The sequence below is a fragment of the Acartia tonsa genome, chromosome 13 (genome assembly GCF_053477335.1).
Source record: "Acartia tonsa isolate MP-2025a chromosome 13, ASM5347733v1, whole genome shotgun sequence".
In the NCBI taxonomy this organism is placed as follows: Eukaryota; Metazoa; Arthropoda; class Copepoda; order Calanoida; family Acartiidae; genus Acartia; species Acartia tonsa.
Genome location: NC_137272.1, coordinates 19,421,028 through 19,448,587, shown reverse-complemented (window position 1 = coordinate 19,448,587; position 27,560 = coordinate 19,421,028). Strand labels below are relative to the sequence as shown.

Genomic DNA, 27,560 nt, shown 5'->3' with positions numbered 1-27,560 from the left:
CCGACTGTATAGTTTTCAAAACTACTGTAGTTGAGCATAGATAAGGTCATTATATTAGTAGCATAGCTACTTTACAACTAGATGTCTGTACGTCTATATAACAAGATTCTGGCTTTATAATTTCCAAAGCTATGATAGTTGAGCATAGGTAAGTTCATTATATTAGTAGCATAGCTACTTTACAAATAGAAGTCTGTACGTCTATATAACAAGGTTCCGACTTTATAGTTTTCAAAGCTACTGTAGTTGGGCATAGGTTTGTTCATCATATTAGTAGCATAGCTACTTTACAACTAGTCTATACGTCTATATAACAAGGTTCCGACTGTATAGTTTACAAAGCTACTGCAGTTGAGCATAGGTAAGTTAATCGTTATAGTAGCATAGCTACTTTACAACTAGATGTATTTACGTCTATATAACAAGGTTCCGACTGTATAGTTTTCAAAGCTACTGTAGTTGAGCATAGGAAAGATCATTATGTTAGTAGCGCAGCTACATTACAACTAGATGTCTATACGTCTATGTAATATTGTTCTGGCTGTATCGTTTTCAAAGCTACTGTAGTTGAGCATAGGTAAGTTCATCATATTAGTAGCGTAACTACTTTACAACTAGTCTATACGTCTATATAACAAGGTTCTGGCTGTATAGTTTTCAAAGCAATGGTAGTTGAGCATAGGTAAGGTCATTATATTAGTAGCATAGCTACTTTACAACTAGATGTCTGTACGTCTATATAACAAGGTTCTGGCTGTATATGTAGTTTTCAAAGCTTTGATAATTGAGCATAGGTAAGGTCATTATATTAGTAGCGTAGCTACCTTACAATTAGATGTCTGTACGTCGTCCATAAAAGGATTAGGGCTGTTTTCAAGTCATAGGTAAAGGTAAATCTTACTTCTATGTAGTTTACTTAATTAATCCTAATTCCTCTTTCTTATAACGCATAACTACAAATTTAAATTAAAATTTTAAAATGAACCCGGTATTAGTGTCTTAGAAATTATCTTAGTGACGTAACTAAAAACGAGGGATTAGAGGGGAGGTGGGAAAGGTAACCCCTAAAAAAGAGATGGATAATAGAGGTGATTGATAATTGATAATTGATAAAGAAAATGTAGGAAATAATTTATACTCTCTGTACTTTCTACCATAGATTAATTAATTTGTATTTTCTAGACAAGGATGACAACATCCATAAAAACGAAGCACAAAAATCAGAAGGTAGAACAAACGCACAATAGCTAGAGTGTCAGAACTTAATAAGCAGAATATTAATTTTGAAGTCTAAATGAAATTGCACATAAATTTGTTGCAAAATTGCGTAAATATAGCATACAGTAAAAGGACATACTTCCGTGCAAAATTTGAAATCAATAGTATAATTCTAATATGTCTAATAAATGTTGTCAAAAAAAGGTTGAAAAAAGTCCGCATATTTGATTAAATTTTTCTTAAAATCCGCATATTATGTTGATATAAACTATAATATATTATCACTAGCAGTAACATCACTAGAAGCTTTTAGGGTGGTAAGGGGGAAAGTTCATTCTTCCAATTTTCAATTTAAGTTTTAAAACAAAAAAGTAAAATTGTGGAGATGGTACTTTTTTTCTAGGTGTTATTTTTTTTGGAGAGTGGAGAGCCCTCTTCCTAAATAGTTATAAACTTCTCTATACCTATAATAAGCTTCACTGTAAAGAAGAACCCTTTAGGTTCAGCGGTTAACAAGATCCGTTGCTACAGTCAAAAAAAGCTTAGCTTACTAATTTATATAATAGGATATAATAAAGTAACAGGATGTCTGTTTGTCTGTCTCTTTGTTTGTTTGTTTGTCTTTTTCTTTTAAAATCTAGAAAAATAAATTGGTTTATTAAATTGGACTCTCTCCTCCTCAAGTGCCCCAAGAGGCCTCTAAGGCGTAGCCGCTAGTAATAGGATACAGTAACAAAATGCTAATCCTTATATCAAAGTAAAAGAGGGCACCCTCAAATTTTGGAAGTCGTTAAGTAGATGCACATATATCTTGGGTATAGTCCCTTTCATGACAATGCCTCTTAAGGGACGTTTCTTGGTATTTTCACAGTAGATTTTATCCTATTTCTAGCCACTGCGGGGGGGGGGGGCTCTATCCATGCGGGGCCATTTTCCTAACCCTGCAGGGCAATCACCTAACCTAACCTAAAATAATCCATCAAAAGCTACTGTAAAAAAAAATACATTAAAACACCTCTTAAAAGACCTTTTCACTTAAAATTTCAGTTGTCTTTCTTCAATAGCAGCCAAAAAACACACAAAGCATGTTTTAAATGGACGTACTGACTTTCTGTTAACAATGATAGAGTTGCTTTCTAAATTATACCTAACTGTCATAGGAATCATCATGAAGAGTTTGAAATTGATAGGATAATTCTAACATGTCTTGTTTAATAATCTAAAATCAATTAATAATTTTATCTAATTTCAATTTCAATTTATCTATGAAATAAATGTAAAGCTGTACAGGTTAAGGCTACTATCTGACTCAATACATTTCTTTTTCTCCTCTTTTTAGCAACCGAATGAAAGTAATTCTTTTCAATTCCAGATAATTATAAGAATTGGTAACATTTGCTTAGATATTTATTTTATAAAAACATAGCAAAAAAAATAATAACCGTATTATAATACAGGTATTAAATATTTATATACAAACAATAAAATTGAATATGAATAAAAATTAAGGATAGATCAATCAAATAATAATTATGTACAGTGTCAAAGGACTAAACAATCTTGTGAGAGGTAATATAACTTATGCATTTTAAAAAGATATTTGTTAAATAGACTGATTATTTAAAGACATATTTGTTAAATATGTTGCTCTACTGGATATCATTACCCTTGTTAGAATGTACCATTCATAAAGAAGGTTATTTTTTAATGGCAAAACTGTTTAAGCTAGCTTTTTTAACAATTACGTTCAAATTCCGTTAAATTTATTGATATAAATAATCTAATAATTGATTGTTTTGTTTTTATTCGTAATTGTCTTTTTTATATATACATTATTATGCTTAATTAAAAATTTCTGATAAACATCTCATTATATTTAAAGAAAAATTAGCTGTCTCTAAATTTAATATAGAAATAAAATTATTATGGAAAATCAATTGATTTTTCATGGTAACAGGTATAAGTTATAAAATACTGATGAATTTATAGATGTAATCTTGAAAAGATAGCTTTAATTTAAAATGATAAATATGCGTTATTTTTACCAAAAACTAGACAAAACCCTTTTTTGTTGTTGTTGATAGCAATATCTTATTTCTTTACTCTCGTTTATATATAGTTTTAACCTAATATCTTTTGATTTAATTGTTATTGGTTTGAAATTTTGACTAAAAAGCTGGCTTAAAAAATAGCTCATATGTGATAAAATATATAGCATTTTGCGCTAACTTATGAGGTGTTTATACAATAAGTATAATTATAAAAGCAAATATTTGAAAATTATTTAAAATCATTCAATGTTTAATGTAAGATTAAGCCAATTATTAATCAAGAAATTACATATAGGTTTTTTATTATTTTGCTAAATAATCTATAAAATATTTACACATTGTAAGTCAACTCTTGAGTTATGTAAGAAGTACAATATCAGCTGATAGATCTTATTTCAATTTTGAAAGATAATTTTATAAAAAAAAAATAAAAAAAAGTTGATTTTGTTTTTTAAAAGTGAGCAAAAATAATGTAGAATTTTTAGAAATATTTTTAATATTTTTTAAAAGCACAAAAAATCTTGATTTCAGGCCTATATTAACAATTCTTAAAAATCCTAGTAGTATCGACACATCCTATTTTTTTTACGTCACTAAGATAATTTCTAAGACACTAATACCGGGTTCTTTAAAATATCTGGCACCCTGCATATAACTACTTTTGACCGAATCCAATATAGATCTGGCACCCTGTACATTTTGTAACCTCTAAAGTGGAAGAATTTCCGATTATAATTGATATAATTGGATTTATTTCTGCATAAAATTCACATTTATTTGCACATAGCGGTGCGCCCTCACCTTCGCATATTATCACATTCTCATAGTATGACAGTCTTATCAAAGAGAGAGGAAACAATGGGCTGATAATTTCACTAGTCCCCAAAGTTTTATAATAACATTTTCTTATTCGTTGGCTTAACAGCTTATGGGATTTTAATGAATTTTGATTGGTTGATTCATTATGTAGAGTGTTCAAACGTTTCAAACACTAATTTTACTATACAGATGGGGTAACTTTGTGTATCATCCTTGGGGATGTACATCAATTTATCAGCCATTGTCTTATCTCTTTAGATCCCTGCTTTCTTTTATAAAAAAAGAGAGAAAGGTACAGTTTGTGCTGTTGTAATAATATGCGATGATTATTATTTGAATTTGTGGTAAATTTACGGCATTGAATGCACACCACACATATAGCTTGGTCCAGGTATTGATAAACGCGCACCTACTCTACCTATCAATTTCTTAATTACAAGTGCCATGAAATTTATCGCCTGTTTAAGAAGGTTTATAACTATTTTTTGGGGGGTTGGGACACCCCCAACTACCCCAAAAAATGAAAAATACCCCCCCCCCCAAACAATTTTTTTTTTCTTTTTAAAACTAAAATTAAAATAGTGGGGTCGACTACCCCCCTCCCCAAAAAAAAATCCCCCCCTAATTTTTTTTTATAATTTTCCTTTAAATCTAAAATACGAAAAATTGGTTTGATCAAACCTCTTGGAGCAAAGCCCCTAGAGGCTAGAAGCGAAGCCGCTAGTTCCTTCATAAGGTATTAGATAACATAATATCTGACTGAATAGAAACCCTTTTAATTGCACGAGTTTTATCTGGAAGTCCTGGCAGTTGTGTCTGCTATTTTTATGCATCTGTTTATATGCCAAGGAATTATGATACTCGTTTAATGATGTAAAACTTTAGACACATTAGAAGAAGATGCCATATATTATTAATATAGTTAGTCCTGAATAGGACATAAAAAAACGTTTGAGTGATTACTGTGGCAGTTAAGCAAATCTCCCTGGCTTTTGCTTTTTGTTGGGACACCTTTGCATTATTTCATTCCTTTAATTTATACATTATTGCACTTATAAGTAGTACTCTCATTCATTCAATATAAATATACAAAATTGAAGTTCGATATATGCAATTTTCTAAACTCTTGATTTATAACTATATAAAGTGAACCTTTTTTTTTATTAATTTCATAGGTCAAAAAAATTACATGGCACTAGAAGGAGCATATAATTTTGAAGGGTTTGTACGCTATGATAAATGGATTTACACATAAAATCCAGTTTATTTCTAGTGCGACTTTTGTACAGTCAAGTTTAATACTTTTGCAATTTTCATATTCGAAGATTTACTAACTTTTTGATTTGTTTGTAATGACTTGCTTTTATAGTAAATGCAGTTTATTTTTAATTTTAACCTTATAACAAGAAAGTATGCCTTTTCTGCTCAGAATCTGTTTTTAATCTTAGTAAATCCAAATCTGAAGTGTTATTTCTTTTTCAGTGAAGCCTACTCTTTGGACACTGGTGGCCTCAACATCCAAGTCTGCGAACTCAAAGATCACGAAGCTCAAAATATCATCCTAGGAATCATTTTTTAGTTTTATCTGAAATAAACTCTCAAGTTTTGGACAAAAAAACCTTAATAATTTAACTAATTTAATAAATAAATAAAATAAATAATTTAATAAAAATAATTTTATTAAAGGATATCTAAGGTAAGGCTAAAAGGCACAAAAAGGGATTGTCAGACTCTCAAAGTTATTCTTTGGTCAAAAAATCTGTCAATTATATATAATTTTAAATATGACCCTTATAGTAGCTGTGTTTCAAAAATATCTCCTATGAACATTTGGTATTAGATATAGTTAAGGTAAAAGAAATAAGATTATAGTAGATCTAAATTTATTTACATAATAGATGACCTTGATCAATTTTCTCTTTTTTTTATAAAAACCCATTATCAATTTAATTTTGTTGCAAAGAGTTAAATTTTAATTTGATCAATAATCTTCAAATGACCTTATTTGATAAACACAAGTTTATAAAATTCATTTTAAACTTTGTAATATTTTGCTTTGAAGCATTTACCCAATAAATTGGGCAATTTGTTTCAAAGCAACATGTCCAGGCCTCTGTTTGAAGCAAACTTTTGACTTTTTAAATAACCTGCAATAGAAAATTTTTACGCTTTGATTTTGATAAAAAAAAACCTTTTTCTGAAATAGTAATATTATTTTTATTTACTGCAACTTTTTTTTAGCATATTGATAATAATTGCTTAGCTATCTAAAAAATTTACCCTTAACGGTGGGGGGGCGGGGGTGTTTTTTTCTGTGTGTGAAAGATAAAGAGCCCAAACTGCATGACTTTTTAAGTTTAGGTATGAAACATAACTGAGAGTTGGAATTTTTTTAATATCTCCATCCTGGCGGGCACAGGATGCCAGCAAACCTGGCAGGGTCATCCAGGTAAAGAGCAAAATTATTTTTTATTATAAAATACTAAAATATCCTCTAGTAGTATATTCTCATATGAAATACAGGTGTTGAAGTCAATTTCAGGTTCCAGGTATGATCCTGCAGGTCCAGATCTTCCAGGTCTCCAGAAATCTTTAAAAAGTTCCTGTGGCCGCAATTTTTGACTTAGAGACGTCAAATTTTAAACTTAAGCTGTTCTTACATGTCTACATAACCTACTAAAATTTCATAAAGATCCACCGCCGTTTTCCCGCCGACCGCCGACTGCGGCCGCTGAAATTTATATTTTGATATTTCTAATATAATATTTACATAGAGATAAACATTTTCTGCAAAAAAAATGTTCTTCTAGCTTCAAAAATAAGAAAATTACAGCCATTTGAAATTTTTAAGTAAAAAAGAACCTAAAAACAAAGGTTGTTAAATAAAAGGGTGAAGGAAGCGAAAATTGACTTTGACTTACTTAAGGTCGGAAGTTTATTATCAATCAGGGGACTTATTCCTCTAGCTCTAATAGGAACTAAGGGGCCCGACTGGTAAGGGTTAAACCTAATCTTTAAAAACGTAGTTTATGCTTTAAGTAATTAGTAAATACAAAAATACTTCGTGTAGAAGGAATATTACTTTTTACACAAAGCACCTATCATTAAGTTGCTTATTTTGAGTGTAGCTGTAACAAAACAGCTAAATGCTATAAACTAGATATCCATTACTTAATCTTGCAAATATTTCTAGCGCATATTCTAAGCATATTAAAAAAACACAAAGCGCTTCCAATTGTACCGCCTATTTAGAGTTACACAAAGCGCTTATAATTGGGCGCCTATTTTGAGTTAAGCTGTAAAACCACAAACCAATGATGTCTGGAAGTCTTAGATAAGCCATGTAGTACTATCCTTGTAATAAGCTAAAGTACGAAACTTTGTTTCTCCTTTATAGGTATAATAAATATATTCTGTTCATCAGTGTAAGATCGTCTTAGGAATTATCATTCTAAAAGTTTTTAAACAATATTTTACAAAATTTGTTGTTATAAAGCTAAAAAATCAACACGAATGAACACAAATTTAAAATTTACGAAATCCTATAATAAAAACAAAATAATTGTCTCTCTTTGTGGAGGGAGGGAGGGGGATTTCTATTTATAAGTTCACATATTTTTTTTAAAGATTCTATATCATTGAAATCATAGGTTGTGGCTTGGGGACTGTTTACGAGATCAGGATGTTTGGACAACGTATAATGTGCTTGTAATATAGCTTTTACTCGATGTAGTTTATCAGTACACAGTATCCATGTGGTTTGCAATTTTCCTAATTTTAGTATTTATTCATAAATAGCATTAAAAATACATACCCCTTCCCCGACCAGAGAGAGAGGGGACAATGGGCTGTTTTACACTTGTCTCCAAATTTTTACAATAAAGTTTTCTTTTTCATTGGATTAACTACTCACGAATCTTTTACTGAAAGTAATTGGTTGTTTTATTACGTTGAGTATTCATACGTTTCAACTACTAATTTCAATCTACAGAATGGATAATTTTGTGTGTCATCATTGGGGATGTACATCAATTTATCGGCCATTGTCTTATCCCTTTAGATCCCTGCCACCCAACACAACTTTGATTAATTCCTTTTGATTAGAATTCATTCAACGTCAAGTTGAGATGTTTAAACTAATACAACACATACATAAATGGATATATCAATACAAGAAAATTAAATTAAATTCCACAATGTTACAATTTTAAATTTCTAAACTTAGGGAAAGATTATTAAATTAAAATTTTTCTTTCATTTGCTCAATGCTTATCCCTGTATTCTAGAAAAAAAAACAATAATGAATCTTTGTTGTCGTAATAGACAGGGGGAATGCCTTGGCCCAAAATTGTCGCTACTAATTTTTATATTACAAAGTTAGAACTTTCAGACAAGGGTCATTGCAAGGGATTGACTAAAAAACAAAGGATATGACACCTTATACAATTATTTTACTCATAAAATTTTTTGAAGAAAGATTTAAAAGGAAACCATTAATAACCAGAGAGAGGGGACAATGGGCTCTTTATTACACTAGTCCCCAAAGTTTGATATTAACGTTTTATTATACGTTGGCTTAGCAACTTTGGGGATTTTAATGAATTTTGATTGTTTGGTTATTAAGTTGAGTGTCCTAACTTTAATCTACAGAAGGGGTAATTTTGTGAATCATCACAGGTGATGTACATCAATCTATCGGCCATTGTCTTATCCCTTTAGATCCCTTATTAAAAACTGTTTCTTTAATCAAGACCCAATTCTCTTGATCTTCCTAAGCTACCAATCGTATAGTATATTGGTTTATTAATTTGGAGGAGGATAAAATTAACATCTGATGACCTATACCATTATCCCTGGTCATTGATTGGAAACTGTGGGAAGAAAGTTTGAATTAATTTGAGACAAACTCAGAAATATGGGGATAGAACAATAGAAGATAAAATATTCTTTTTACAATGACATAAAATTCGTCATAGCTGACATTGTAAACATTACTGAATATCATTTTAATTATGGCCACTCTTAAATCTTTATATTTAAGTAACAAGATGTTTGTCTGTGTGTGTGTGTCATCTGTGTGTACCGAGTGATCTTGCTAACCGCTGAACCAATATGAGTCTCCTTTACAGTGTTCTTTGCATAGGTCCTGGAAAGGTTTTCAACTATTTTGGGGAAGGATATCACAACCCTCCCAAGAGAAATCGCCCTTAGAAAAAAAAATAATTGTAACCATTTCTATTAAAACCATAATTGAAAGTAGGGAAGGGTCGCCTTAACCCTAACCCCCTAACTTTAATATTTGAGGAAAATTGATAATATATTATTTTTAAAAATTAAATTTTAAAATATTTAAAACAAACTTTCTTCTTCCTGAAAAAAAATTTGAAAATGTATATTTTTATGCATTTTATCTTTTCTTATTCGCAGGAATACAGGGAACGATAATTGGACGATAAATTTATCTTCACCCAAATTTTAAAAAGATATAATTCTTTCCTAAAAAGTTTCTATAAGAATTGTAGGCTAACGAAAGCAGAAACGTTTCCTCGATGCAGCTTACAAAAAATGACGCCATACAATACAAAAGACCAATGATAGGTCAGTATACATTATAATTGACTAATGGTAAGATGTATACTTGCCTATTATTGGTAATTTGTATTCTATGACGTCATTTTTTATTAGGCACTATAAGCTGAGGTGAATTCTTAAAACACTTTTTTGGGGCATTTTGCCTCACTAACATAGTGAGGCAAAACAATGAAGCAAAATTATCCCCTCAAAATTTTTAGCGAGCCTAACTATTTTTAGTGAGGTAAAAGTTTTTTTAAGAATTTACCTCTGCTTTCTTTTGCTCTCCAAAATTTCTATGTTATTTAAGATCTTCGAATAAATAAATTTATTTGTTTGTCCGTCCAATAATAAAATTACTAAGATGTACTATAATAAGCTTTAATTTTGGTGTTTACAACTATTGGAGTTAATTGTCTTTAGATGAAAGAAAATTAATTCTTTTTCGATTATCGCTTCCGGATATCCGTTCTATTAGAACCAGTTCTTAGTCATACTGAAAAATTATGTATAGCATAGTGTTATATCCAGTTTTCTACAAATACAAAAATGTACAGTCATAAGACGAAAACCAGTTTTTTTAGCCCGTGCCTTTGACATCTCGTGATTAAAAACTGATTTTAAATGTATAATTTTACACTTTTATATCCGCGGAAAGCTGTAATACGATGCGATAAATGATTATTCCAAATTAAAAGACACAAGTTTTTATCAAATCTAATCTTGCTAAAACTTATTATCATAAGATGCATTCTATTCTCTCTCTCTCCCCCCCCCCCCCCACCCTCTCTCTATCTCTCTGTGTGTGTGAAATCGAAAGAAAACAATTTTAAAATTAGCTTTTTATAATAAAGTTATGAAACTGAGTATGAGGTAACTTCTGAGATAACAAGGATTTTAAAAATCAACAGCAAACATGCATCTCATAAATTTAAAGGCATTTACAAATCCTATTATATAAAGTATTAAGTTTTTTAGCTTAAGATTTCGATAACTACTATTCTGATTGATATCTTCGCTTAAAGGAAGCTTATTATAGATTCCTGGTTTTGGGCTATTTTTTTGTCCTTTTAATCTTCAATTTCAATTTAGTTTTTCTTAGGAGGGTGAAGACATTTCCCCCCAAACGTTTTCGGTCGTTTAGCGATAAACTTTGCTTTAAACACGCAGAAATATCGCTTAAAGTAGCCAGTAGAACATTGTAAAATAGTAGATTGTAGAATTCTTTTTTTGCAAAACATACAGACAAATTGCAGTTTAGAAATGCTTCGCTGAAAATTACAAGAATGCTTGAGGGATATTGAACTCTTTGCTAAAGTCAAAACTACATAAAATAAGAGTTTACTGCGGGAGTCATTTATTCCAGAGAGAGAGAGGCTGTTTATTACACAAGTCCCCAAAGTTTCATAATAACGATAATAACGTTTTCTTATTTGTTGAATTGACAACTTTGGAGACTTTTGAATTTTTGATTGGTTAGTATATTAAGTTGAGTCTCCATACGTTTCAACCGCCAACTTTAATCTACAGAAGGGGATGCAAATCAATTTATCACCCATTGTCTTATCCCTTTAGATTCGTCATAAAGCAATGTCAGATATTTGAGCTAGAATAAATAAAACAAGCAAACATATTAAGATGGGAAAATCAACATCAATTTCATGGCCAAAATGATTTACTTCCCATTAACACACATGTCGACTTGATTGGATTTCAACATTTTTTTACATGTGAAACTATTCTATAACTTACTTTGTCTGTCTTTCTGTCTGTCCCCTGTCCGTTTGTAACACCATGGGGAAAATGGGATATTCTCGGCGGCTATTCAAGATTGACGACTGATTTTTTTTTGTGTAGAATCCCAGATGAATGACTATCCAGTATATAATTTACTTGGTCCGTCGGTCTGTCAGTCATGCCAATAAATATAAATACGTAAACTCAATTAAAAGTTTCGTGATTTTATTCCAAATAAATTTATTCTTGATCTGCTCTTTAAACCACTTTGTTCGTATTAACATTACGAGTAATACCAAGTCACAACTATTTATATTCATAGCTATTTTTTCATAATAGTAAGACAAAGTTTAATACAGAAAAAAAAACACAAAACAAAAAACATAAAGTTTAAGGATTTTAGTATGACAAATCTATTACAATAAAAAGTGGTTTATATGCCCTTTAAAAACAATAAATATTGTAGATAAAACTTACAAATCTATATTCTTTTTGGATTGAAATTGAATTTTCCAAAAAGTACGGGGCGACTCATAAAAGTTTTGATTTGTTTTCAGGGATAAGAGATATGTATTTCACCTTCTTTTGTTGTTATAACAATTTTATTCGTGCATAGTTAGGTCTCTTATATAAATCAAATTTAAAATTAAATGGTTATTTTAATGACTTTCTAAACAAAAATTAAAGCCTTAAACACCTTTCATATAAATTAAGAACATATAAGAAAACATTAATTGCCATTCTTTTTAAAAAGATTTAAAATACAATTTAATATTATAAGATATTTACTAGTTGCTTCGCCCCAAGAGGCCTCTAGAAGGGGGGGGGGTTGATACAAACAACTCAATTTTTTATTATAGATTTAAAAGAAAAAGTAAACAAAAAAAATTAGTGTAAGTTATTTTTTCTAGGGGAGATTTTTTCTTTGGGGGGTGGTGGTACTTTGCCAGGACCTATGAAAATCTACCATGTAAAGGAGAACCATATCGGACTAGCGTGTAGCGAGATCCTTTGGTAAATACCGACAGACAGAGATCCTGTTACTTTTATATAAGGATAACTAGCGGCTGTGCCACTAGAATATTGTGTAAGAACAATTATCCTTTTTTCCCCTGAAACTTTCCTCCTCAAAAGATCATTTACTTCAAATACAAGTTTATTTTTCCACCAAATTGATTTCTATTAAACTTAACAAAACTTCCAACAAAAATAATTTCAAATCTCGTTTGTTGTTCAATTTCAAATAGAATTCTAATAATTTTTTGAAGGGATCCTATTCTACAAAAAGGGATGTTATGTATGTGTATTGTCATTCCTTCTAGGACATCCAAAAAAATGAATTTATAATATATTTTCTTTTTCGCAGACAACTGTAAATAAAAGTATGTCTGTTAAGATCTAGCTGACCACTGAACTGATAGAGTTTTTGAAAATTTTCACATTTGAGCATAGTTCCCAGGGTCGTTTTAGGATATTTTTTGGCATACATTCTCCACATTAAAATACAGAGTTCTTGGATGCTAGGGGTGCTTCAGCTAGTTCAAATATAAAAATAAAAACAAATAAGTTATGCATTTAGTCTCGCCATTCAGATAACTTTATTTTATGACAGAAATGTCAGAAAAAGAGAAAAAGAACAATACAATTGATAATGTGTATAGCTTTCTAAAAAATTAATTTTATGGCGAAAAAAAGAAAAGAAAAAACCTACAAAATTATTTCAATTGGTTTTAAAAATAAGATGGGTTTCTGTGCTAACCTAAAATTTGGGGGGAAAGCATATTTAGTTTCATTTATGCTGAGAATAGTTGTAATAGAAAATTTTTAAAATGTATAAACTAAAATATAAGACTGGTTTTTTAGCAGATAATGCTGAAGACCAACCAATAGAATCTAATAGAATAGCTTTGCAACTAAAAAGATAGGACTAGTTCAAAACTTGTGCTTATGAATAAACATGAAGAAAAAAATGGCTGAACAAAGCTTTGTTCTGGATTTGTTGTTAAGACAACTTGAAATTGGTTCAAGAGTCTGCCACAATTTAGACAAATATTCTACTAAATATTTTCAAATAATATTTCTGTATTTATGGGAATATCTATATAACTAGCAACTTTGTGGACAGCTGTCCATCTGTCCGTCCGTCTGTCTGTATATAAAACGGAATGAGGAAAAATTAAACAAACAGCTGAAATATTGATGGAGATTACCTGTATTAATGAGCTTTCAGCATATAATTTACTTGGTCTGTCAGTCATGGTGCAGAAAGCATTACTCACTTATCATTACTCATATCAGTATGTCATTCATGATTTGTATTGGTCCTTCGTAGCATAGGTTTTACTTTATACTAGAAAGAATCAGAGAGAGTGGGGACAATATGCAGTTTATTTCAGTAGTCCCCAAAGTTTTATAATAACGTATTCTTATTCGTTAGCTTAACAACTTTGGGAACTTGGGTAAGTTTTGAAAGGTTGGTTAACTAAGATGAGTGTTCAAACGTTTCAACCAATAATTTTAATCTACAGAAGGGATTTTATGCATTATCATTGGAGATGTACATCAATTTATCGGCCATTGTCTTATCCCTTTAGATCCCTGAGAAAGAATATCCTTGTCCATGTGAATACAAGTCAACTTGACTTCAACTATAAGCACAGCTAGAAAAATAAACTCTTGACACACAAAACTATAATTTCAAACCAACCAAAATTCACATTCAAATTCAATAATGAAATCTTCATATTTTTAATTTTTGGTGGTTTACCTTGATTTTACTCGAGCACAGAACTCCCACCCAAAATGGCGCGCGAAGCGCGCCGCAAATTTTTTTTACCCCCTCCAAAATTTTTACCCCGTGGGTTTAAGGGAATTAAAGGGGTAAGTTCTGTGTTCGCTAGGCACATTGGGGGAAAGCGACAAACTGTTTAATGTGTATAATTGCCATTCTCCCCAAGGTAGCATTTTGGTTTCAGAGGAGAACGTTAAATTTGGTATAATGTTTAAGATATCCCCTCTCCCTTCTACGCCTGTGGCCTTAGAATCTAGGGGCGAAGTAAAGCCGCTAGTATAATTATGGAACAGTACAATATACTAAAAACATTGAGTATACCTAAATTTATCTCAAGTTATATATAGGTAATGTAAACTAAATATTTTCAAGTTTTGAAAGTTTAATTTGGCCAGGGAATATTCTTCAGTTGTCCTGTTAAGCTTTAGTAAGATTATGTTGACATCCAATTAATAGTTTTTTAATATGCTTTATTATTCGTTTGCTCTAACACTTTCTGTTCTTCTATCAAATCAAATCTTGATTGGTTGGTCCAAACTTGATAACCATAGTATTGAGAACATAAGAGGTAATTATGTATATCATTCTAGGGGATGTACATTCATTTATCGTAAATAGTCCTTTGCAATGTTTGCTAAGCTCTCAAATGACCACTTTTATTAAAAATAATGTATGAAGAGTCGACATCAATTATTAAATTTGTATGTCAACATAATACCTCCGGGGTTATCAGGGTAGGTCAGGGAGTATATTTGTATGTCAACAAATACCTCCGGATTTAGCTGGGCGATCAGGAAGTATATTTGTATGTCAACATAACACCTCCAGGTTTAGCAGGGTAGGTCAGGGAGTATATTTGTATGTCAACATAATACCTCCAGATTTAGCAGGGTAGGTCAGGGAGTATTCTTGACATAAACAGATCAATCAATGAGACAAACTTTACACAAAATATTAGGGATGCAGGGATGGATACATTACAGGAAAAACATATTTTGCTTTTATTTATTCCAGTAAATAATATTTCTAATCAACTGTAGACAAAACTGTTAATTTTATCATAATGTTAATCATTCTTTTACGGGCACAAACGCTTAACAAAAAAACTAATTGTTGTAAATTGAAGAAAAAATAACTATTAGAAAACTTTTGGAATTGAAACAAGGATGACAACATACATAATTAGCTAGGCTCAACAAATAAGACGGACAGATGGTCATAAAATATAGTATGTTTTTAAAAAATTATTATTTTTAAGTTTGAGCAAAAATTGATGTAAAAACGTCGTTAATTGTCTAAAGTACAGACTATTTGAAAGATCCGTTGCAAAATACTTCTTATATAAGTCGTTTCAAAAATTTTGGAAAAAAAGGGTATTGTCGGTTTTGTGACAATGCCTCTTAAGAGTTTTGTTGTATTTTCACTGTAGCTTTTCTCCTATTTCTAGCCCCTGGAGGGGGGGGGGGGCTCTAACCCAGCGGAGTCAATTGACTAACCCTGTAGGGCAATCATTAACATTTATCTAACATAACCTAACCTAAAATAACCTATCAAAAGCTATTGTGAAAATACGACGAAACGTCCCTTAAGAGGTGATGTCCGCTTCCGCTTTGGTCCCAGATAAAAATGTCCAAAATCGATCCACCAAATAATCATGCAAAGTTTATAAATAATAGGATGATGTTGATATGCATAAATTATTAATAATAGTCACCCAGGTTAACGTAGGAACTATAAATAAGGAAAAGTCCCACTTTTAAAAATATTTTAAAATTTACATATAATATTAAATTTTATTAACATGTACTAAGTACTTGACACTACCAAATGTCATGAATATAAAGGAATAAGACAATCGCCGATAAATTGATATACATTCCAATGGTGATAATCAAAATTATCCTTTCTATGGATTACAATAAGTGGTTAAAACGTTTGGACACTCAACTTAATGAAGCAACCAATCAAAGTATAATCAAATGTCTCCAAAGTTTATTAGCTAAACGTAAACGTTAACATAAAACTTTGGGGACTAGTGTAATAAACAGCCCAATGTCCCCTCCCACTCTGTCTACAACCCTGGCTGTATGTTTGCAGTAAATATAGATTATTTCATATTTTTCAGCGTGTAAAGTTATAGATAAAACGGTTATTTTTTGTGTATTTTCCGTAAAATTGTGTTTTAGCGCTTTGTCAAATGCGCTCATTAAGTCAAACTAATCTTAATTGTAACGAAATGTGTATATAAAACATTGTCAAAATTAAGAACAATTTGACTTAATAAGCGTATTTGAATAAATGCTTGCTCAAAACTTTAAGGAAAATACGTGAAAAAATTACCCTCTTTATTAAAACATGGAAAACAACATACATGAAAGTTAACTCCAACCAATCAGACAAACGAACATTTACAAATATAGAGTAACTATGTATTTATTTTAGACAATATCTATAGTCTAAACTAACATTCTTAATTATAGGATTCTTAGTATGGACATATATACAATCTAAGACTTAATTATTGAGGTGTCTCGCTGTTCCTAATCGCCTTAAGAATCAATATTCCAAAAATCAATTAAACTATAGTAAAAAAGCTAAGAAATAATTATAATTAGATAAGAAAAGAAATAATTTTACCTAACTGTTACAGGAATCATAATGTAAAACAATAGGACTATGTTAACTTGCATAAATTAACCATAAGAGCTTTTGTACGGACCTTTCATTAAAGCTTCGCTTTGATCAAGGATAATAGTATTAATGAAAGGGAAGCTCTGCAAATTAATCCTTCTCCTACCTATATTTTAGTCAACTTAAGTTTTCTCCTCCTCATGAATGTGTTTATTTTGTAATTGTACTTTAATCCTGTCAAAATGTCATAGAAACGTAAGAAAAGTGCAAACCTTTCTAACAAAGTATTTGTTCATTTTTAATAGTGTAGCCGCTCTATAGTTAGACTCTGTCCATTCATCCAGCCTCAAAGTATGTTAGGTTCACTGTTTGAATAGTATGTCCTTTTTATTAAAAAGTGACTTATTCTATAGCACCATAGGCTTTTTTTATAGTGGATTGGGTAGCTACAATAGCATTAAACCAACATAAAAGATAATGATTAAAATGTATCTTACAACTAACTCTGGACCCGTGTAAAACTTTCCTAATATGGAGAACTCGATTGGTTTAGTATAAGGAAAATAATCCTATACTATTTGTTTAATATTATTCATTGTTTTTTAAAAGTTGATAAGTAGACTGAGCGTTTGATAGGCGTAAAGCATTCTCTAGTTTTAGAGTAGCTGTGCTATTATTAAAATGTATAAAAATCTGTTAACTAGCCTAACCATAAAATAAAGATAAAGTTAAAACTCCAGTAATCCAAAAACTGTTAAGGTAGCTCATAACTATTTTGGGGTAACTAAGTGCTGTAGAAGGAGGAAGAAGTGCCATTGACCTCTCCCTCCCTGTTTTAAACTTTGTTTGTTGTTTGACTTGGAAAGTATTTAATCTCCAGAGTAATTTCAGGGCTAAGCTGTAGTACCAACTTTATTTAATTCAGAGAAACAGGAATACTTAAATATTTGTATATTCATATTTCTCTTGGGAGTGTGGAAGTATCACCTCCAAGTAGTTATTAACATTCACAGGATCCGTAAGAAGCTTCACTAATGGAAGAACCGTCCACATTAGTATAGCGGTTAGCGAAATCCTTCGCTAAACACAGACTAATTATTTTTACCTTAAAATGTTTTAACCTTTTCTAGCGCAAATGCCACTAAATAATAAATACTAAGTTTTGAAAATTCAGATGGTTTCCCTCATATTGCAAATGGACCACAAACTAAATTTTTTTTAATAAACGTAATAATGTTGCTTATTTTTGGTTAGGTTATGTTAAGTGAAAGATTAAATAGCCACAAGAACGATTGGATCCTGCAGGGTTAGAACCTCTTTTGGTGCTACAATTTGTGGGTTTTTTTTCAATTTTAGATAATGGAGGGGTCTTAAAGTCACCAAATTATTTTGTTGCATTAGTTCTCAAAAGTTTAGCATTCTAATGTTTAATATGAAATTATGATTATGTATCTATTTCTCCCTGGCTTTAATACTTTAATGAGTTAAGTACTATGGAATAACATTAACATTTTAAACTTGATTTAAACATATAAGGGAAGTTAAATTTTTTGTTTAGTTTTGGATTTTGTTATATAGTACAGAAAAAATCATCAAACCTGAAAATATGTAGATTCAAATAGTAAAAATCAGTTTTAAAGTAAGTACATTTACCCCTTAAAATTGTCTTCCCTTTTACATTTCCGAAGTATTATTGGTCAAATTTAGTTACAAAGTAGATGGTCATTGCTCTTATGAATCTTTATAACAAATTTCAGACATCTATCCTGAAAGAATTTTAAATCTACTTTGAGAATTTTCACCGAAAAAAAGGCTGACTTTCTAAAATAGCAGCCAAGTAATTAACACTTCCCATCATGAGAGACAGACATAGAATATCTACACTTTTATCTTACCGGCGGTTTTGCTGAACCCCTAACTGTAAGGAGTATGTTATTTGAATGGTAAGGAAATATAGCCTAAAATCATCTCGAGACCTATTTGAAGAATCCCTCACATTAAGAACTTAAATTATTTCAGTTGTTAGTCAGATATTAAGTATTAAACAAATAAAAAACAGCTACTTCATTTGAAGGTTTAGAAACTAAAATGATTGATTAGACAAGTGTTGCGCCTGTTCTGAAGCTAAGTATGAAGTCATGTTTCAGGTAAAATATTTTTAACAACTTAAATCATAATGTTGAATATATTTTAGATAGAAAAAATCAGATTTTCTCGGCTCCTATCTAAGACAGACGACAAAAAAACTCTGCTAAAATGCATTATTCCAATCAGCATCTAATATATAATTTGATAATTCAGTTGGTCTGCCAGTTTTGTTTTAAAAGACTTCAATAAATATTTATAAATAAGGTTTAGTAATTTTCTCATTTTCTCATTTCCTCTTTCGTATTTATGACAACTGGACATCTGCTCTATAACTCGATTTGTCCAGCTTGTTTTGAGCTTAGGTAATCATTGATGATGTCATCCTTGTTTAATTTAGGGATTATGGTCGAAGGAGACACATCCAAAGGATTTCCCTCTGTCAGAGTGGCTCCTTCATTTCTCTGATGTTATCGGAGCTTCGCATAGCTATGACTACAGGTACATACTTAGATAGATAGATAAATAGATAGAAGGACTTTCCTCTGTCAGAGTAGCTCCTACATTTCTCTGATGTTAATGGAGCTTCCCATAGCTATGACTACAGGTACATAGAATGATAATGGATAGTTACAAGAACGCCCAAGATGAAGGGGGGAGGTGTTACAGGCGTGTTTAATCCAATCCCTTCCCAAAAAAACAACAACAAAGTTTTGGGTCCCGTAGAACTACATAAATACCCTCAAAATTTTGGGAAAACTCCATTCAATTCACTTAATCTAGCCGTCCTTGTTTAGGTTTTGGAAAGAAGGAGAGTTAGCCAGCAAGGGACTAACTGAGGTGGCCAAGTGGGGCTCCAGCAGGGTACTAGAGAGTGAACTCAAGTCTAAGTCTCAGTTCATAAGGTAATAACATTGGATACTGTTTTGATGTTTTGGATGTTGCACCAGATAATCATGTACTCTCCTACCTGGCTAAAATAACGATACCAACCCATCTACCAACTTCACCCCATATCTGTTGGATGAATGAACTGACCATAAATGAGGTCCATATTATCAACCTAAATTGATGACAAAATTTCCCCTGTCGGCTTTGAGTATAGGCAATACAGAGTCATGCTAATAATGATAAAAATATCATCTACTATGTTTAGCGCATGACAAAACATGAAGTAGGGGAAATGCTTATTTTTATAAAACTTTATATCCTTATTTACTTTAACAGTAAAACTTCTTTTTACGTTATTACGTTATAACGTTAATGAGTATGTGCGCTAAGTGAATTGTCTGAATATTAATGCCAAGTTTAAAATCAATGCAAAAATTCTTTCAATTAATTTTCAGGACTATAATCAAATCACGAGGGCTATGGTTTCCAAACGTGAATGGTAAAACCTTCGCAATCTTCAGAACTGATGCCATCAACCATTTAGTCAGCTTAGGTAAATTTAATCAGGGATCTAAAGGGATAAGACAATGGCTGATAAATTTATCTCCCCAATGATTACCCCTTCTGTAGATTAAAATTAATGGTTGATACGAACACTCAACTTAATGAACCTATCACTCAAACTTATGTAAAAGTCCCCAAAGTTGTTAAGCCAACGAATAAGAAAACATTATTATAAAACTTTATATAAACGAATTTAGTGCTTTTCAAACCTTTGTTTTGCTTAAATCTAATAACCTTCAAAGCGTTGGGCTGTTCCTAGTCCCCAAAGTTTAAAAATAAAAATTTTATTCGTTGGCTTGCCAACTTTGAAGACTTAAGTGAATTTTGATTGGTTGATTTGATTCATTAATTTGGGTGCTCAAACGTTTCAACCACTAATTTTGTGTATCATAATTGGGGAGAACATCAATTTATCTGCCATTGTTTTATCCCTTTAGATCCCTGGCTTCAAAGGCAGACTTTCAAACATGCATATCATATTGAAAAATTAATTCATCATCCATTGTCCTTTCCCTGTATTCCTGGTGTTTGAGTGTTAATGGTACGGATATTATTTCCAATGGTCAACAATAGCCAAGTGTTCAAACATTTACAACAACAAAAAATTTACAACCTAAAAGCATGAATAATATGAAACTTTGAATCATGGAATGAAAACAAAGTAGAGGCTTTTGTCATATTTTCACAGTAGGTTATTTTAGGTTAGATTAGGTAAGATAAATGTAAATAATTGCCCCGCAGAGTTATAGTTCCACGCAAGGGCTAGAAATAGGAGAAAAGCTACTGTGAAAATAAGACGAAACCTTTGTTTTCTTTCCATGATCCAAAACTTTTTTTTGATTTTACTAAAATAAATGTTATCACGTGCCTGACATTGCAGCTATAAGCATGCTTTTCAACGTATTCAGTTTACCACAGTGCAGTGTATTAAAATTTCAAACAGAGCGTGTTCCGACATGAAATTGCGAAATTTTTCCCCCGTCTTATATGAACATGCTTTTAACATTTGTTTACTGTGAATTGGTTCGCATACACGGTTAGGGCAATGGAGGAGAAATTATCCCAAAAAAAATAAATTACATGTGTACAATTCTATAATATTATTAGGAAGAAAAGGTTGCGCATTAATTAAATCGCCATTGTCCTTGCCCTCTCTGATAAATTGGTAATATAAATAATCTGTAATTGCCCTCTTTTAATATATTTCGAGTGTAAATTGCTTCAGCCTGCTAATATTCAGGGAGGGAGAGGACACTGGGCTGTTTTTTACACTAGTCCTCAAAGTTATTATTCACGTTTTCTTATTAGTTGGCTTAACGACTTTGAGGACTATTATTGTGATTGGTTGTTTCATTAAGTTGAATGTCCAAACGTTTCTATTCTACCTCTAATTGTAATCTACAGAAGGGGTAATTTTGTGTGTCCTAATTAGCAATGTACATCAATGTATTGGCCATTGTCTTATCCCTTTTAGATGTCTGGGTAAGATTGGAATAGGTGCAGCTACTCTATAATAATTGATTGTTTGTCTGTATGTCGGCCCGTAAGTTCATTTCAATTTCTTCAATTTGATACTAGCAGATGAGCCCCTAGCATCTAGAAAAAAAGCCTTCCTATATAATAGGATTTGTGATAAGAAAAGCTGATTCTTTAGTATTACATCTATAGGGGCAGAAAAGGTCTAGACAAACAAGGTTGTATCACCTCGAGACTAAAATCTAAAAAAATAAGCATCAATAAAAGCATCAAAGTATTTATGTGAAGCTTACTTAAAGTAGAGAACCCAATCGGTTCATTATTTATCAAATTCTTAAGCTTCAGACTAAAAAAAACCTTCCTACTTTATATAAAAGGATTAGTGCCCAATTATTGCTCTCATAAAACGTGTATATTTTAATCAAATCTGAATTAGCTGCTTTAACCTAACAGTGTCCTAGCTTTCCAACCAATCATTTTAATCTTTAAAAAGGGTAGTTTTGCTTGTAATCACTGGGCTGGGGTGTAGATTAATTTATCGTCCACTGTCTTATCCCTAAAGATCCCTGCCTTGGGGTAGAATCTAAATGAAATTTCTAGAATAATTTACCAACATTTTATACTTCCAGGGATACAGGAATAGGATAATGGACGATAAAAAAAAGTTTCCCTAAAAACATCAATATTTTTATTAAGATTAGCACGTAATGTCATAAAATAACTTAATTAGAAACTTGAGGTTGGGAGGTGAGTTGAAGTTGAACCCCCACTTACTTTCAATTTTATTTTTAAAAAGAGAAAGTAAAAACAATTTTAGGGGGGGCATGTTTTTCTAGGGGTGATTTCTGTGTTGTGGTGGAAGGGGGGTGACACTCTCCCTTAAGGAGAAACTACACTGTAAAGAAAAATTAACCATATAAGTTCAGCGGTTAGCTAGATTCTTCGTTACAGACAGAAAGATACACAGACATAAATAGTGTTACTTTTACATATCAACCATTTAATTTGACACATTACTTTCAGGATTGCCAAGGATATTCTTGTGTGTAATTCTAAAGAGACAGGCGACAATGGGCTCTTTATGATACTAGTCCCCAAAGTTTATAATAACGTTTTCTTATTCGTCATTGGCTTACCAACTTTGGGGAATGAATGAATTTTGATTGCATCATTCATTAAGTTAAGTGTTCGAACGTTTTAACCACTAATTTTAATCTGCAGAAGGAGTAATTGTGAGTAGCATTATTGGGGATTTACATCAGTTTATGGACCATTGTATTATCCCTTTAGATCCCTAATCAAAATACATGTTATTATCCTTGCCATCCCTGTTTTATTACGCAGAAATCTTTTAACCAGTTTTTACATGGAATTTAATAAACACATAATTCAACCAACCTCAAAAAGAAATTCTGCTAATTTTTATAATGAAATTATAAGGACATTCACATTCTTAAGTAGCGCTGCAATAACAATATAAGTTTATATATGCTAACATAAAAAGCTAAAATCAAATTTAAAGAAATTATATTAATTGTATACAATTAATATTTATACTCAACAAAAATCTAAAAATCGATAAGTCAAATTATCAAAAGGATCTTAGATCGGAGTAGGTGTAATCGCTTTGATGAAAGCTACTATCCTTGCATATCATACAGTTATTTAATTATACAATTAGCATATTTACATATGTATGCTTAGAGGAAATGTAGAGAATCGAAGCTATTCGAAAATTATGATATGTCCGTTCGTCACCATGAAAAGTGTCTTATTTTTTTTTTATAAGTAATGAGATAAATACAAGGTACTAAAAAAGATTTAACTCAAGGGATCTCCCCACTACAAGTGTTTTGTTTCAGTTCTTAATTTAGTCAATTAGAAATAAAACTGTGGGTGGATTATTTCCAGGGATGATTACTCTTGGGAAGGTGTAGGTTTTCCCCAAAAAAATAGTTATAACCCTTCCCTGGATTGGAGAACCATATTGGTCCGTCGGTTAGCGAAAACTTATGCCACAGATATACATATAGAGAGATTTTACTTTTATGTCAGAATTATCTTTTAAACATTACATTTACTGAACATATTTCAAGATTTTCTTTATATATCTATTACTTTTTGTCAGAATGTTTAAGCTGTGCTACCTATAAACAATAATGTTTTTGGTAATATCTATGTATATTAGGGCGGGTTCATATCGGAATTAGACAAAGAGGGGATATGCAACAGATAAAATTAACCTTTAAAACATTTCTGACCGAAAAAGAATTTTAAAAAATTGAGTTTTAGAACGCGACCGCTAAAAAATATATTTGATTACTTATTAATATGCAAAGACGACATTTAAATTTTTTTTGAATCAGAACTATGGCTTCATGGTGCTCCCTGGAAAGGCCTTGAGAAGCTGAATCAGGAACTTTTGTCCGTTTCAAAATATCTCGTTCCTGGCCTTAGAAATCACTAAAAAACACATTTTTTAAAGGTTTATTGAGAATTGTCCAATTTGTAGAGGTTTTTTAGATTTTCTCAGGCTAGGAACGAGATTTTTTGAAACGGTCAAAAGTTCCTGATTCTACTCCTCAATGTCTTTCCTGGGAGCACCATGAAGCCATAGTTCTGATTCAATAAATTTTTGACTCCCATTTACAAATAGCTATACAATTGAATGTCTGGTCGTCAGCGGTTTTAAGACTTAGGATAAATTTAAAATCATCCAGAGGTGTATTATACTCATACAAATCATTTGCAGATCCCCGCTTTGGCCTCAGAAAAAAAATGTCCAAAATCGACCCACCCTAATGTATATGGGTCAAATTATATACTTAATGCAGTCTTATTAACATTTCCTCTCACTTAATGAAATGAAAAGAAAAAGAAAAGTGGTTGCCCCAGCCTCAAATGACTCCACCCCAATGTCAGAATGATTACTGTACTTTTAAAAACAAAAATGGGGTTGGGGGGGGGGGGGGTACCCCCACTTTTGTTTTTAAAGATACAGTAATTATTCTCGAGGTCATTTTTTTTGGGGGGAGGGGGGTGAAATAATCAGCTTCTTTGAAAATTGTTGATCGATAGGTCAAGCCGTTGATGTGATCTTACTGGATTTACACAACCCTTAAGATTAGGATCTCGCTAATATTTGGGTTAATTGGATGTTACTTCCCCCCCTTCTCCTCTACTCTAAAACTTTAAATGTTGAGAATTCCTTTTTTTTAAAGTTAGCATAATTTAACAAATGCTTTGTTTATATCATAATTTCATAATTTATTAGAACTAGTTATTAATAAACAATAATAATTTGATATGTGGACTAGTTTTAATTGGTGAAAAATAAAAACACTTTGCTTTTCTATCTTTTAGTCTTTCTATCAGTCCGTAAACCTATGTGGGGAACTGTGATTTTCTCGGCTACTATTTTCTTAGATGATGCTCTTCACAAAGATTATTAAGTGTAAAATTTACTGTCCGTTCATACTACAAGGACATATTTATATATGAAGGTTTCGTGATTTTCTTCTTCTATTCTTTTCTCTTTCATATGATTACTGAATGTAACATTGCTCTATAACTCACTTTCTCCATCCAACTATGATTTTTTGTGCTTCGATACTTATGTATGTTGTCACCCTTTAATCCTTTTTTGTTTATTATGTACTTTTTTAAATAAGAAAAATGCAAACACATACATAATCATTTTAGCTATTCAGCATTCATATTAAGATGAAAGCAAGTAAGCAGGAAGGAGACAATATATCACAAAAAAAATAACATAAAATTCAAAAACAATATGAAATGTTAGAATTTTAACTAAGTATATTTATTGTTCTTCAAAATACTTAAATACACAACTGCTAAAACGCGATTAAGTGTTGAATTCTCTTACGTATATTCCCAAAGATCTAAAGAGATAAGACAATAGCCAATAAAATGATGCACATCCCCAATAATGAAACAAAAATTTACCCCTTCTGTAGATAAAAATTATTGGTTGAAACGTTTGAACACTCAACTTAATGAAACAACCAATCAAAATCCACTAAAGTCAACAAAGTCATCGAACAAGAAAACGCTATCATAAAACTTTATGGACAAACGTTTTTTACTACATTTTCCTTCAAAACCAGTATAGAACTAGAGTTCAGTGAAAAAATTGGATCTACTGCGAATCACGGTAAAAAATTGCTGGTAACGAATATTGTCAAAAATCTATGAATTATGAAAGGCTGCTAGCTGCCAAACGGCTGAATGTACAGATCATGCACGCACACTGTTTTAAGCAGCATAAGAAGGCCTACAAATAATCTGAAATAGCCATAAATCAATAATGCATAAATATCTTGCAGTGCAGAGAAATGCGCGGAAAAAGGCCTATTTTACGCGTTTTTTTCCTTCAGTAAAGCTTTCCCTGTGCATCATTGGATCTTGGTTATTCCATATTATTTGTAGGCCTTCTTATACCGCTTAATATGGTGTGCGGGTATGATCTGTACGTTCAGCCGTTTGGCAGCTAGCAGCCTTTAAAATTCATAGATTTTTGACAATATTCGTTACCAGCAATATTTTACCGTGAACTGCAGTAGATCCAGAAAATTTAATGACGCGATGAATAACGATGTACAGTATTGTATAGCGTTGTTAACTAAATTATATCCAAGAGTAAATATGTCTCATTTACTGAGTATTAAGAAATAAAAATGATGAATAAACATAAATTTAATTCTTCTATTTACAGAAATATTGTATACAAGGTGCTATTATTTTATAGGGTTGGGGAAATTACGTCTAAAGTTAACCATATTGCCCTTCAACCCCCCACCCAAAAAAAAAAGAAGTTAATATAGTACAAACAAATTTAAGATTTAATCAAATTCAGAAGTTCAGAATACCAATGAATGAGAGAACGTGTTTATGACAAAACTGTTTTTAGCCCCTTCACTTAGCTCTAACCCTGCGGAGCTAATTATATATTCATCCTTACCTAAAACAAACACAAAAGTAACTTTAAATTTTGTTTGTTGGCCAATTACAGATAGAGTGAAATTTCCAAAAAAAATTCGATATTATTTTTTTTCTTTTTAGTGAGTATGTTGGGACCTTCGCCAGATTGGATCGTTGGAGTTTCAGGTAAAAAGAAATGTGTTCTTTAATTTAAATACACAATTTCTGAAAGAATTGCTACTAAAATTAAAATGGTTTCTTTTGGTATTATCTATAACCTGAATCCGAACATTTAATATTTGTTGAAAAAAGGGAGACCTAGCTAAAAATGATAACTGAGACTTTTTACAATGGTATAATATGTAATATATTAACACACAAACGCCAATTCATATCTATTTCAATGTTTTTTTTTTTCATTTTGTATTTTATACTTAGGACTTGAAATGTGTATGGTGAACTGTACCTGGGTTGAAAATAAGGTAAAGATATATGTAAAACTATGTCTTTGGTAACTTTAATTAGTAATTGAGTGTGGGATGGAAAATAAACGTGGCATTAAGGATGTATGTCAAATTTTAACAGGGTGTGAAAACTAAAGTTGGTTAAAAAGAAATATATTTTTTATGTCCCTTACATTTATTTCTTATTCCTTTCGGGTATAATTTAACCCTTAACTGTCGGGGGGGGGGGGGGGGCGTTGAATTTTTTTGAATATCTCCATCCTGGCGGGCACAGGGTGCCAGCAAATATATTTTTTGACTTAAACAAAGCATTTTATCTTA

General features: G+C 31.3%; 1 protein-coding gene across 3 annotated transcripts in view; it reads left to right on the top strand.

The window, feature by feature from the left end:
* LOC145304056 (spondin-1-like) overlaps positions 1-27,560 on the top strand; it is a 132,763-nt gene that overhangs the window by 41,282 nt on the left and 63,921 nt on the right. For 2 of the 3 annotated variants that reach the window (XM_080145814.1, XM_080145816.1), the window contains 7 exons: positions 5,571-5,653; positions 18,919-18,965; positions 19,304-19,404; positions 19,701-19,808; positions 20,250-20,347; positions 26,917-26,961; positions 27,214-27,257. In XM_080145814.1, the coding sequence (XP_080001940.1) occupies positions 5,571-5,653; positions 18,919-18,965; positions 19,304-19,404; positions 19,701-19,808; positions 20,250-20,347; positions 26,917-26,961; positions 27,214-27,257 (526 nt within the window). Of the gene's footprint in view, positions 1-639; positions 683-5,570; positions 5,654-18,918; positions 18,966-19,303; positions 19,405-19,700; positions 19,809-20,249; positions 20,348-26,916; positions 26,962-27,213; positions 27,258-27,560 lie in introns of all 3 variants that reach the window. The other variant, XM_080145815.1, reaches the window with a different exon arrangement.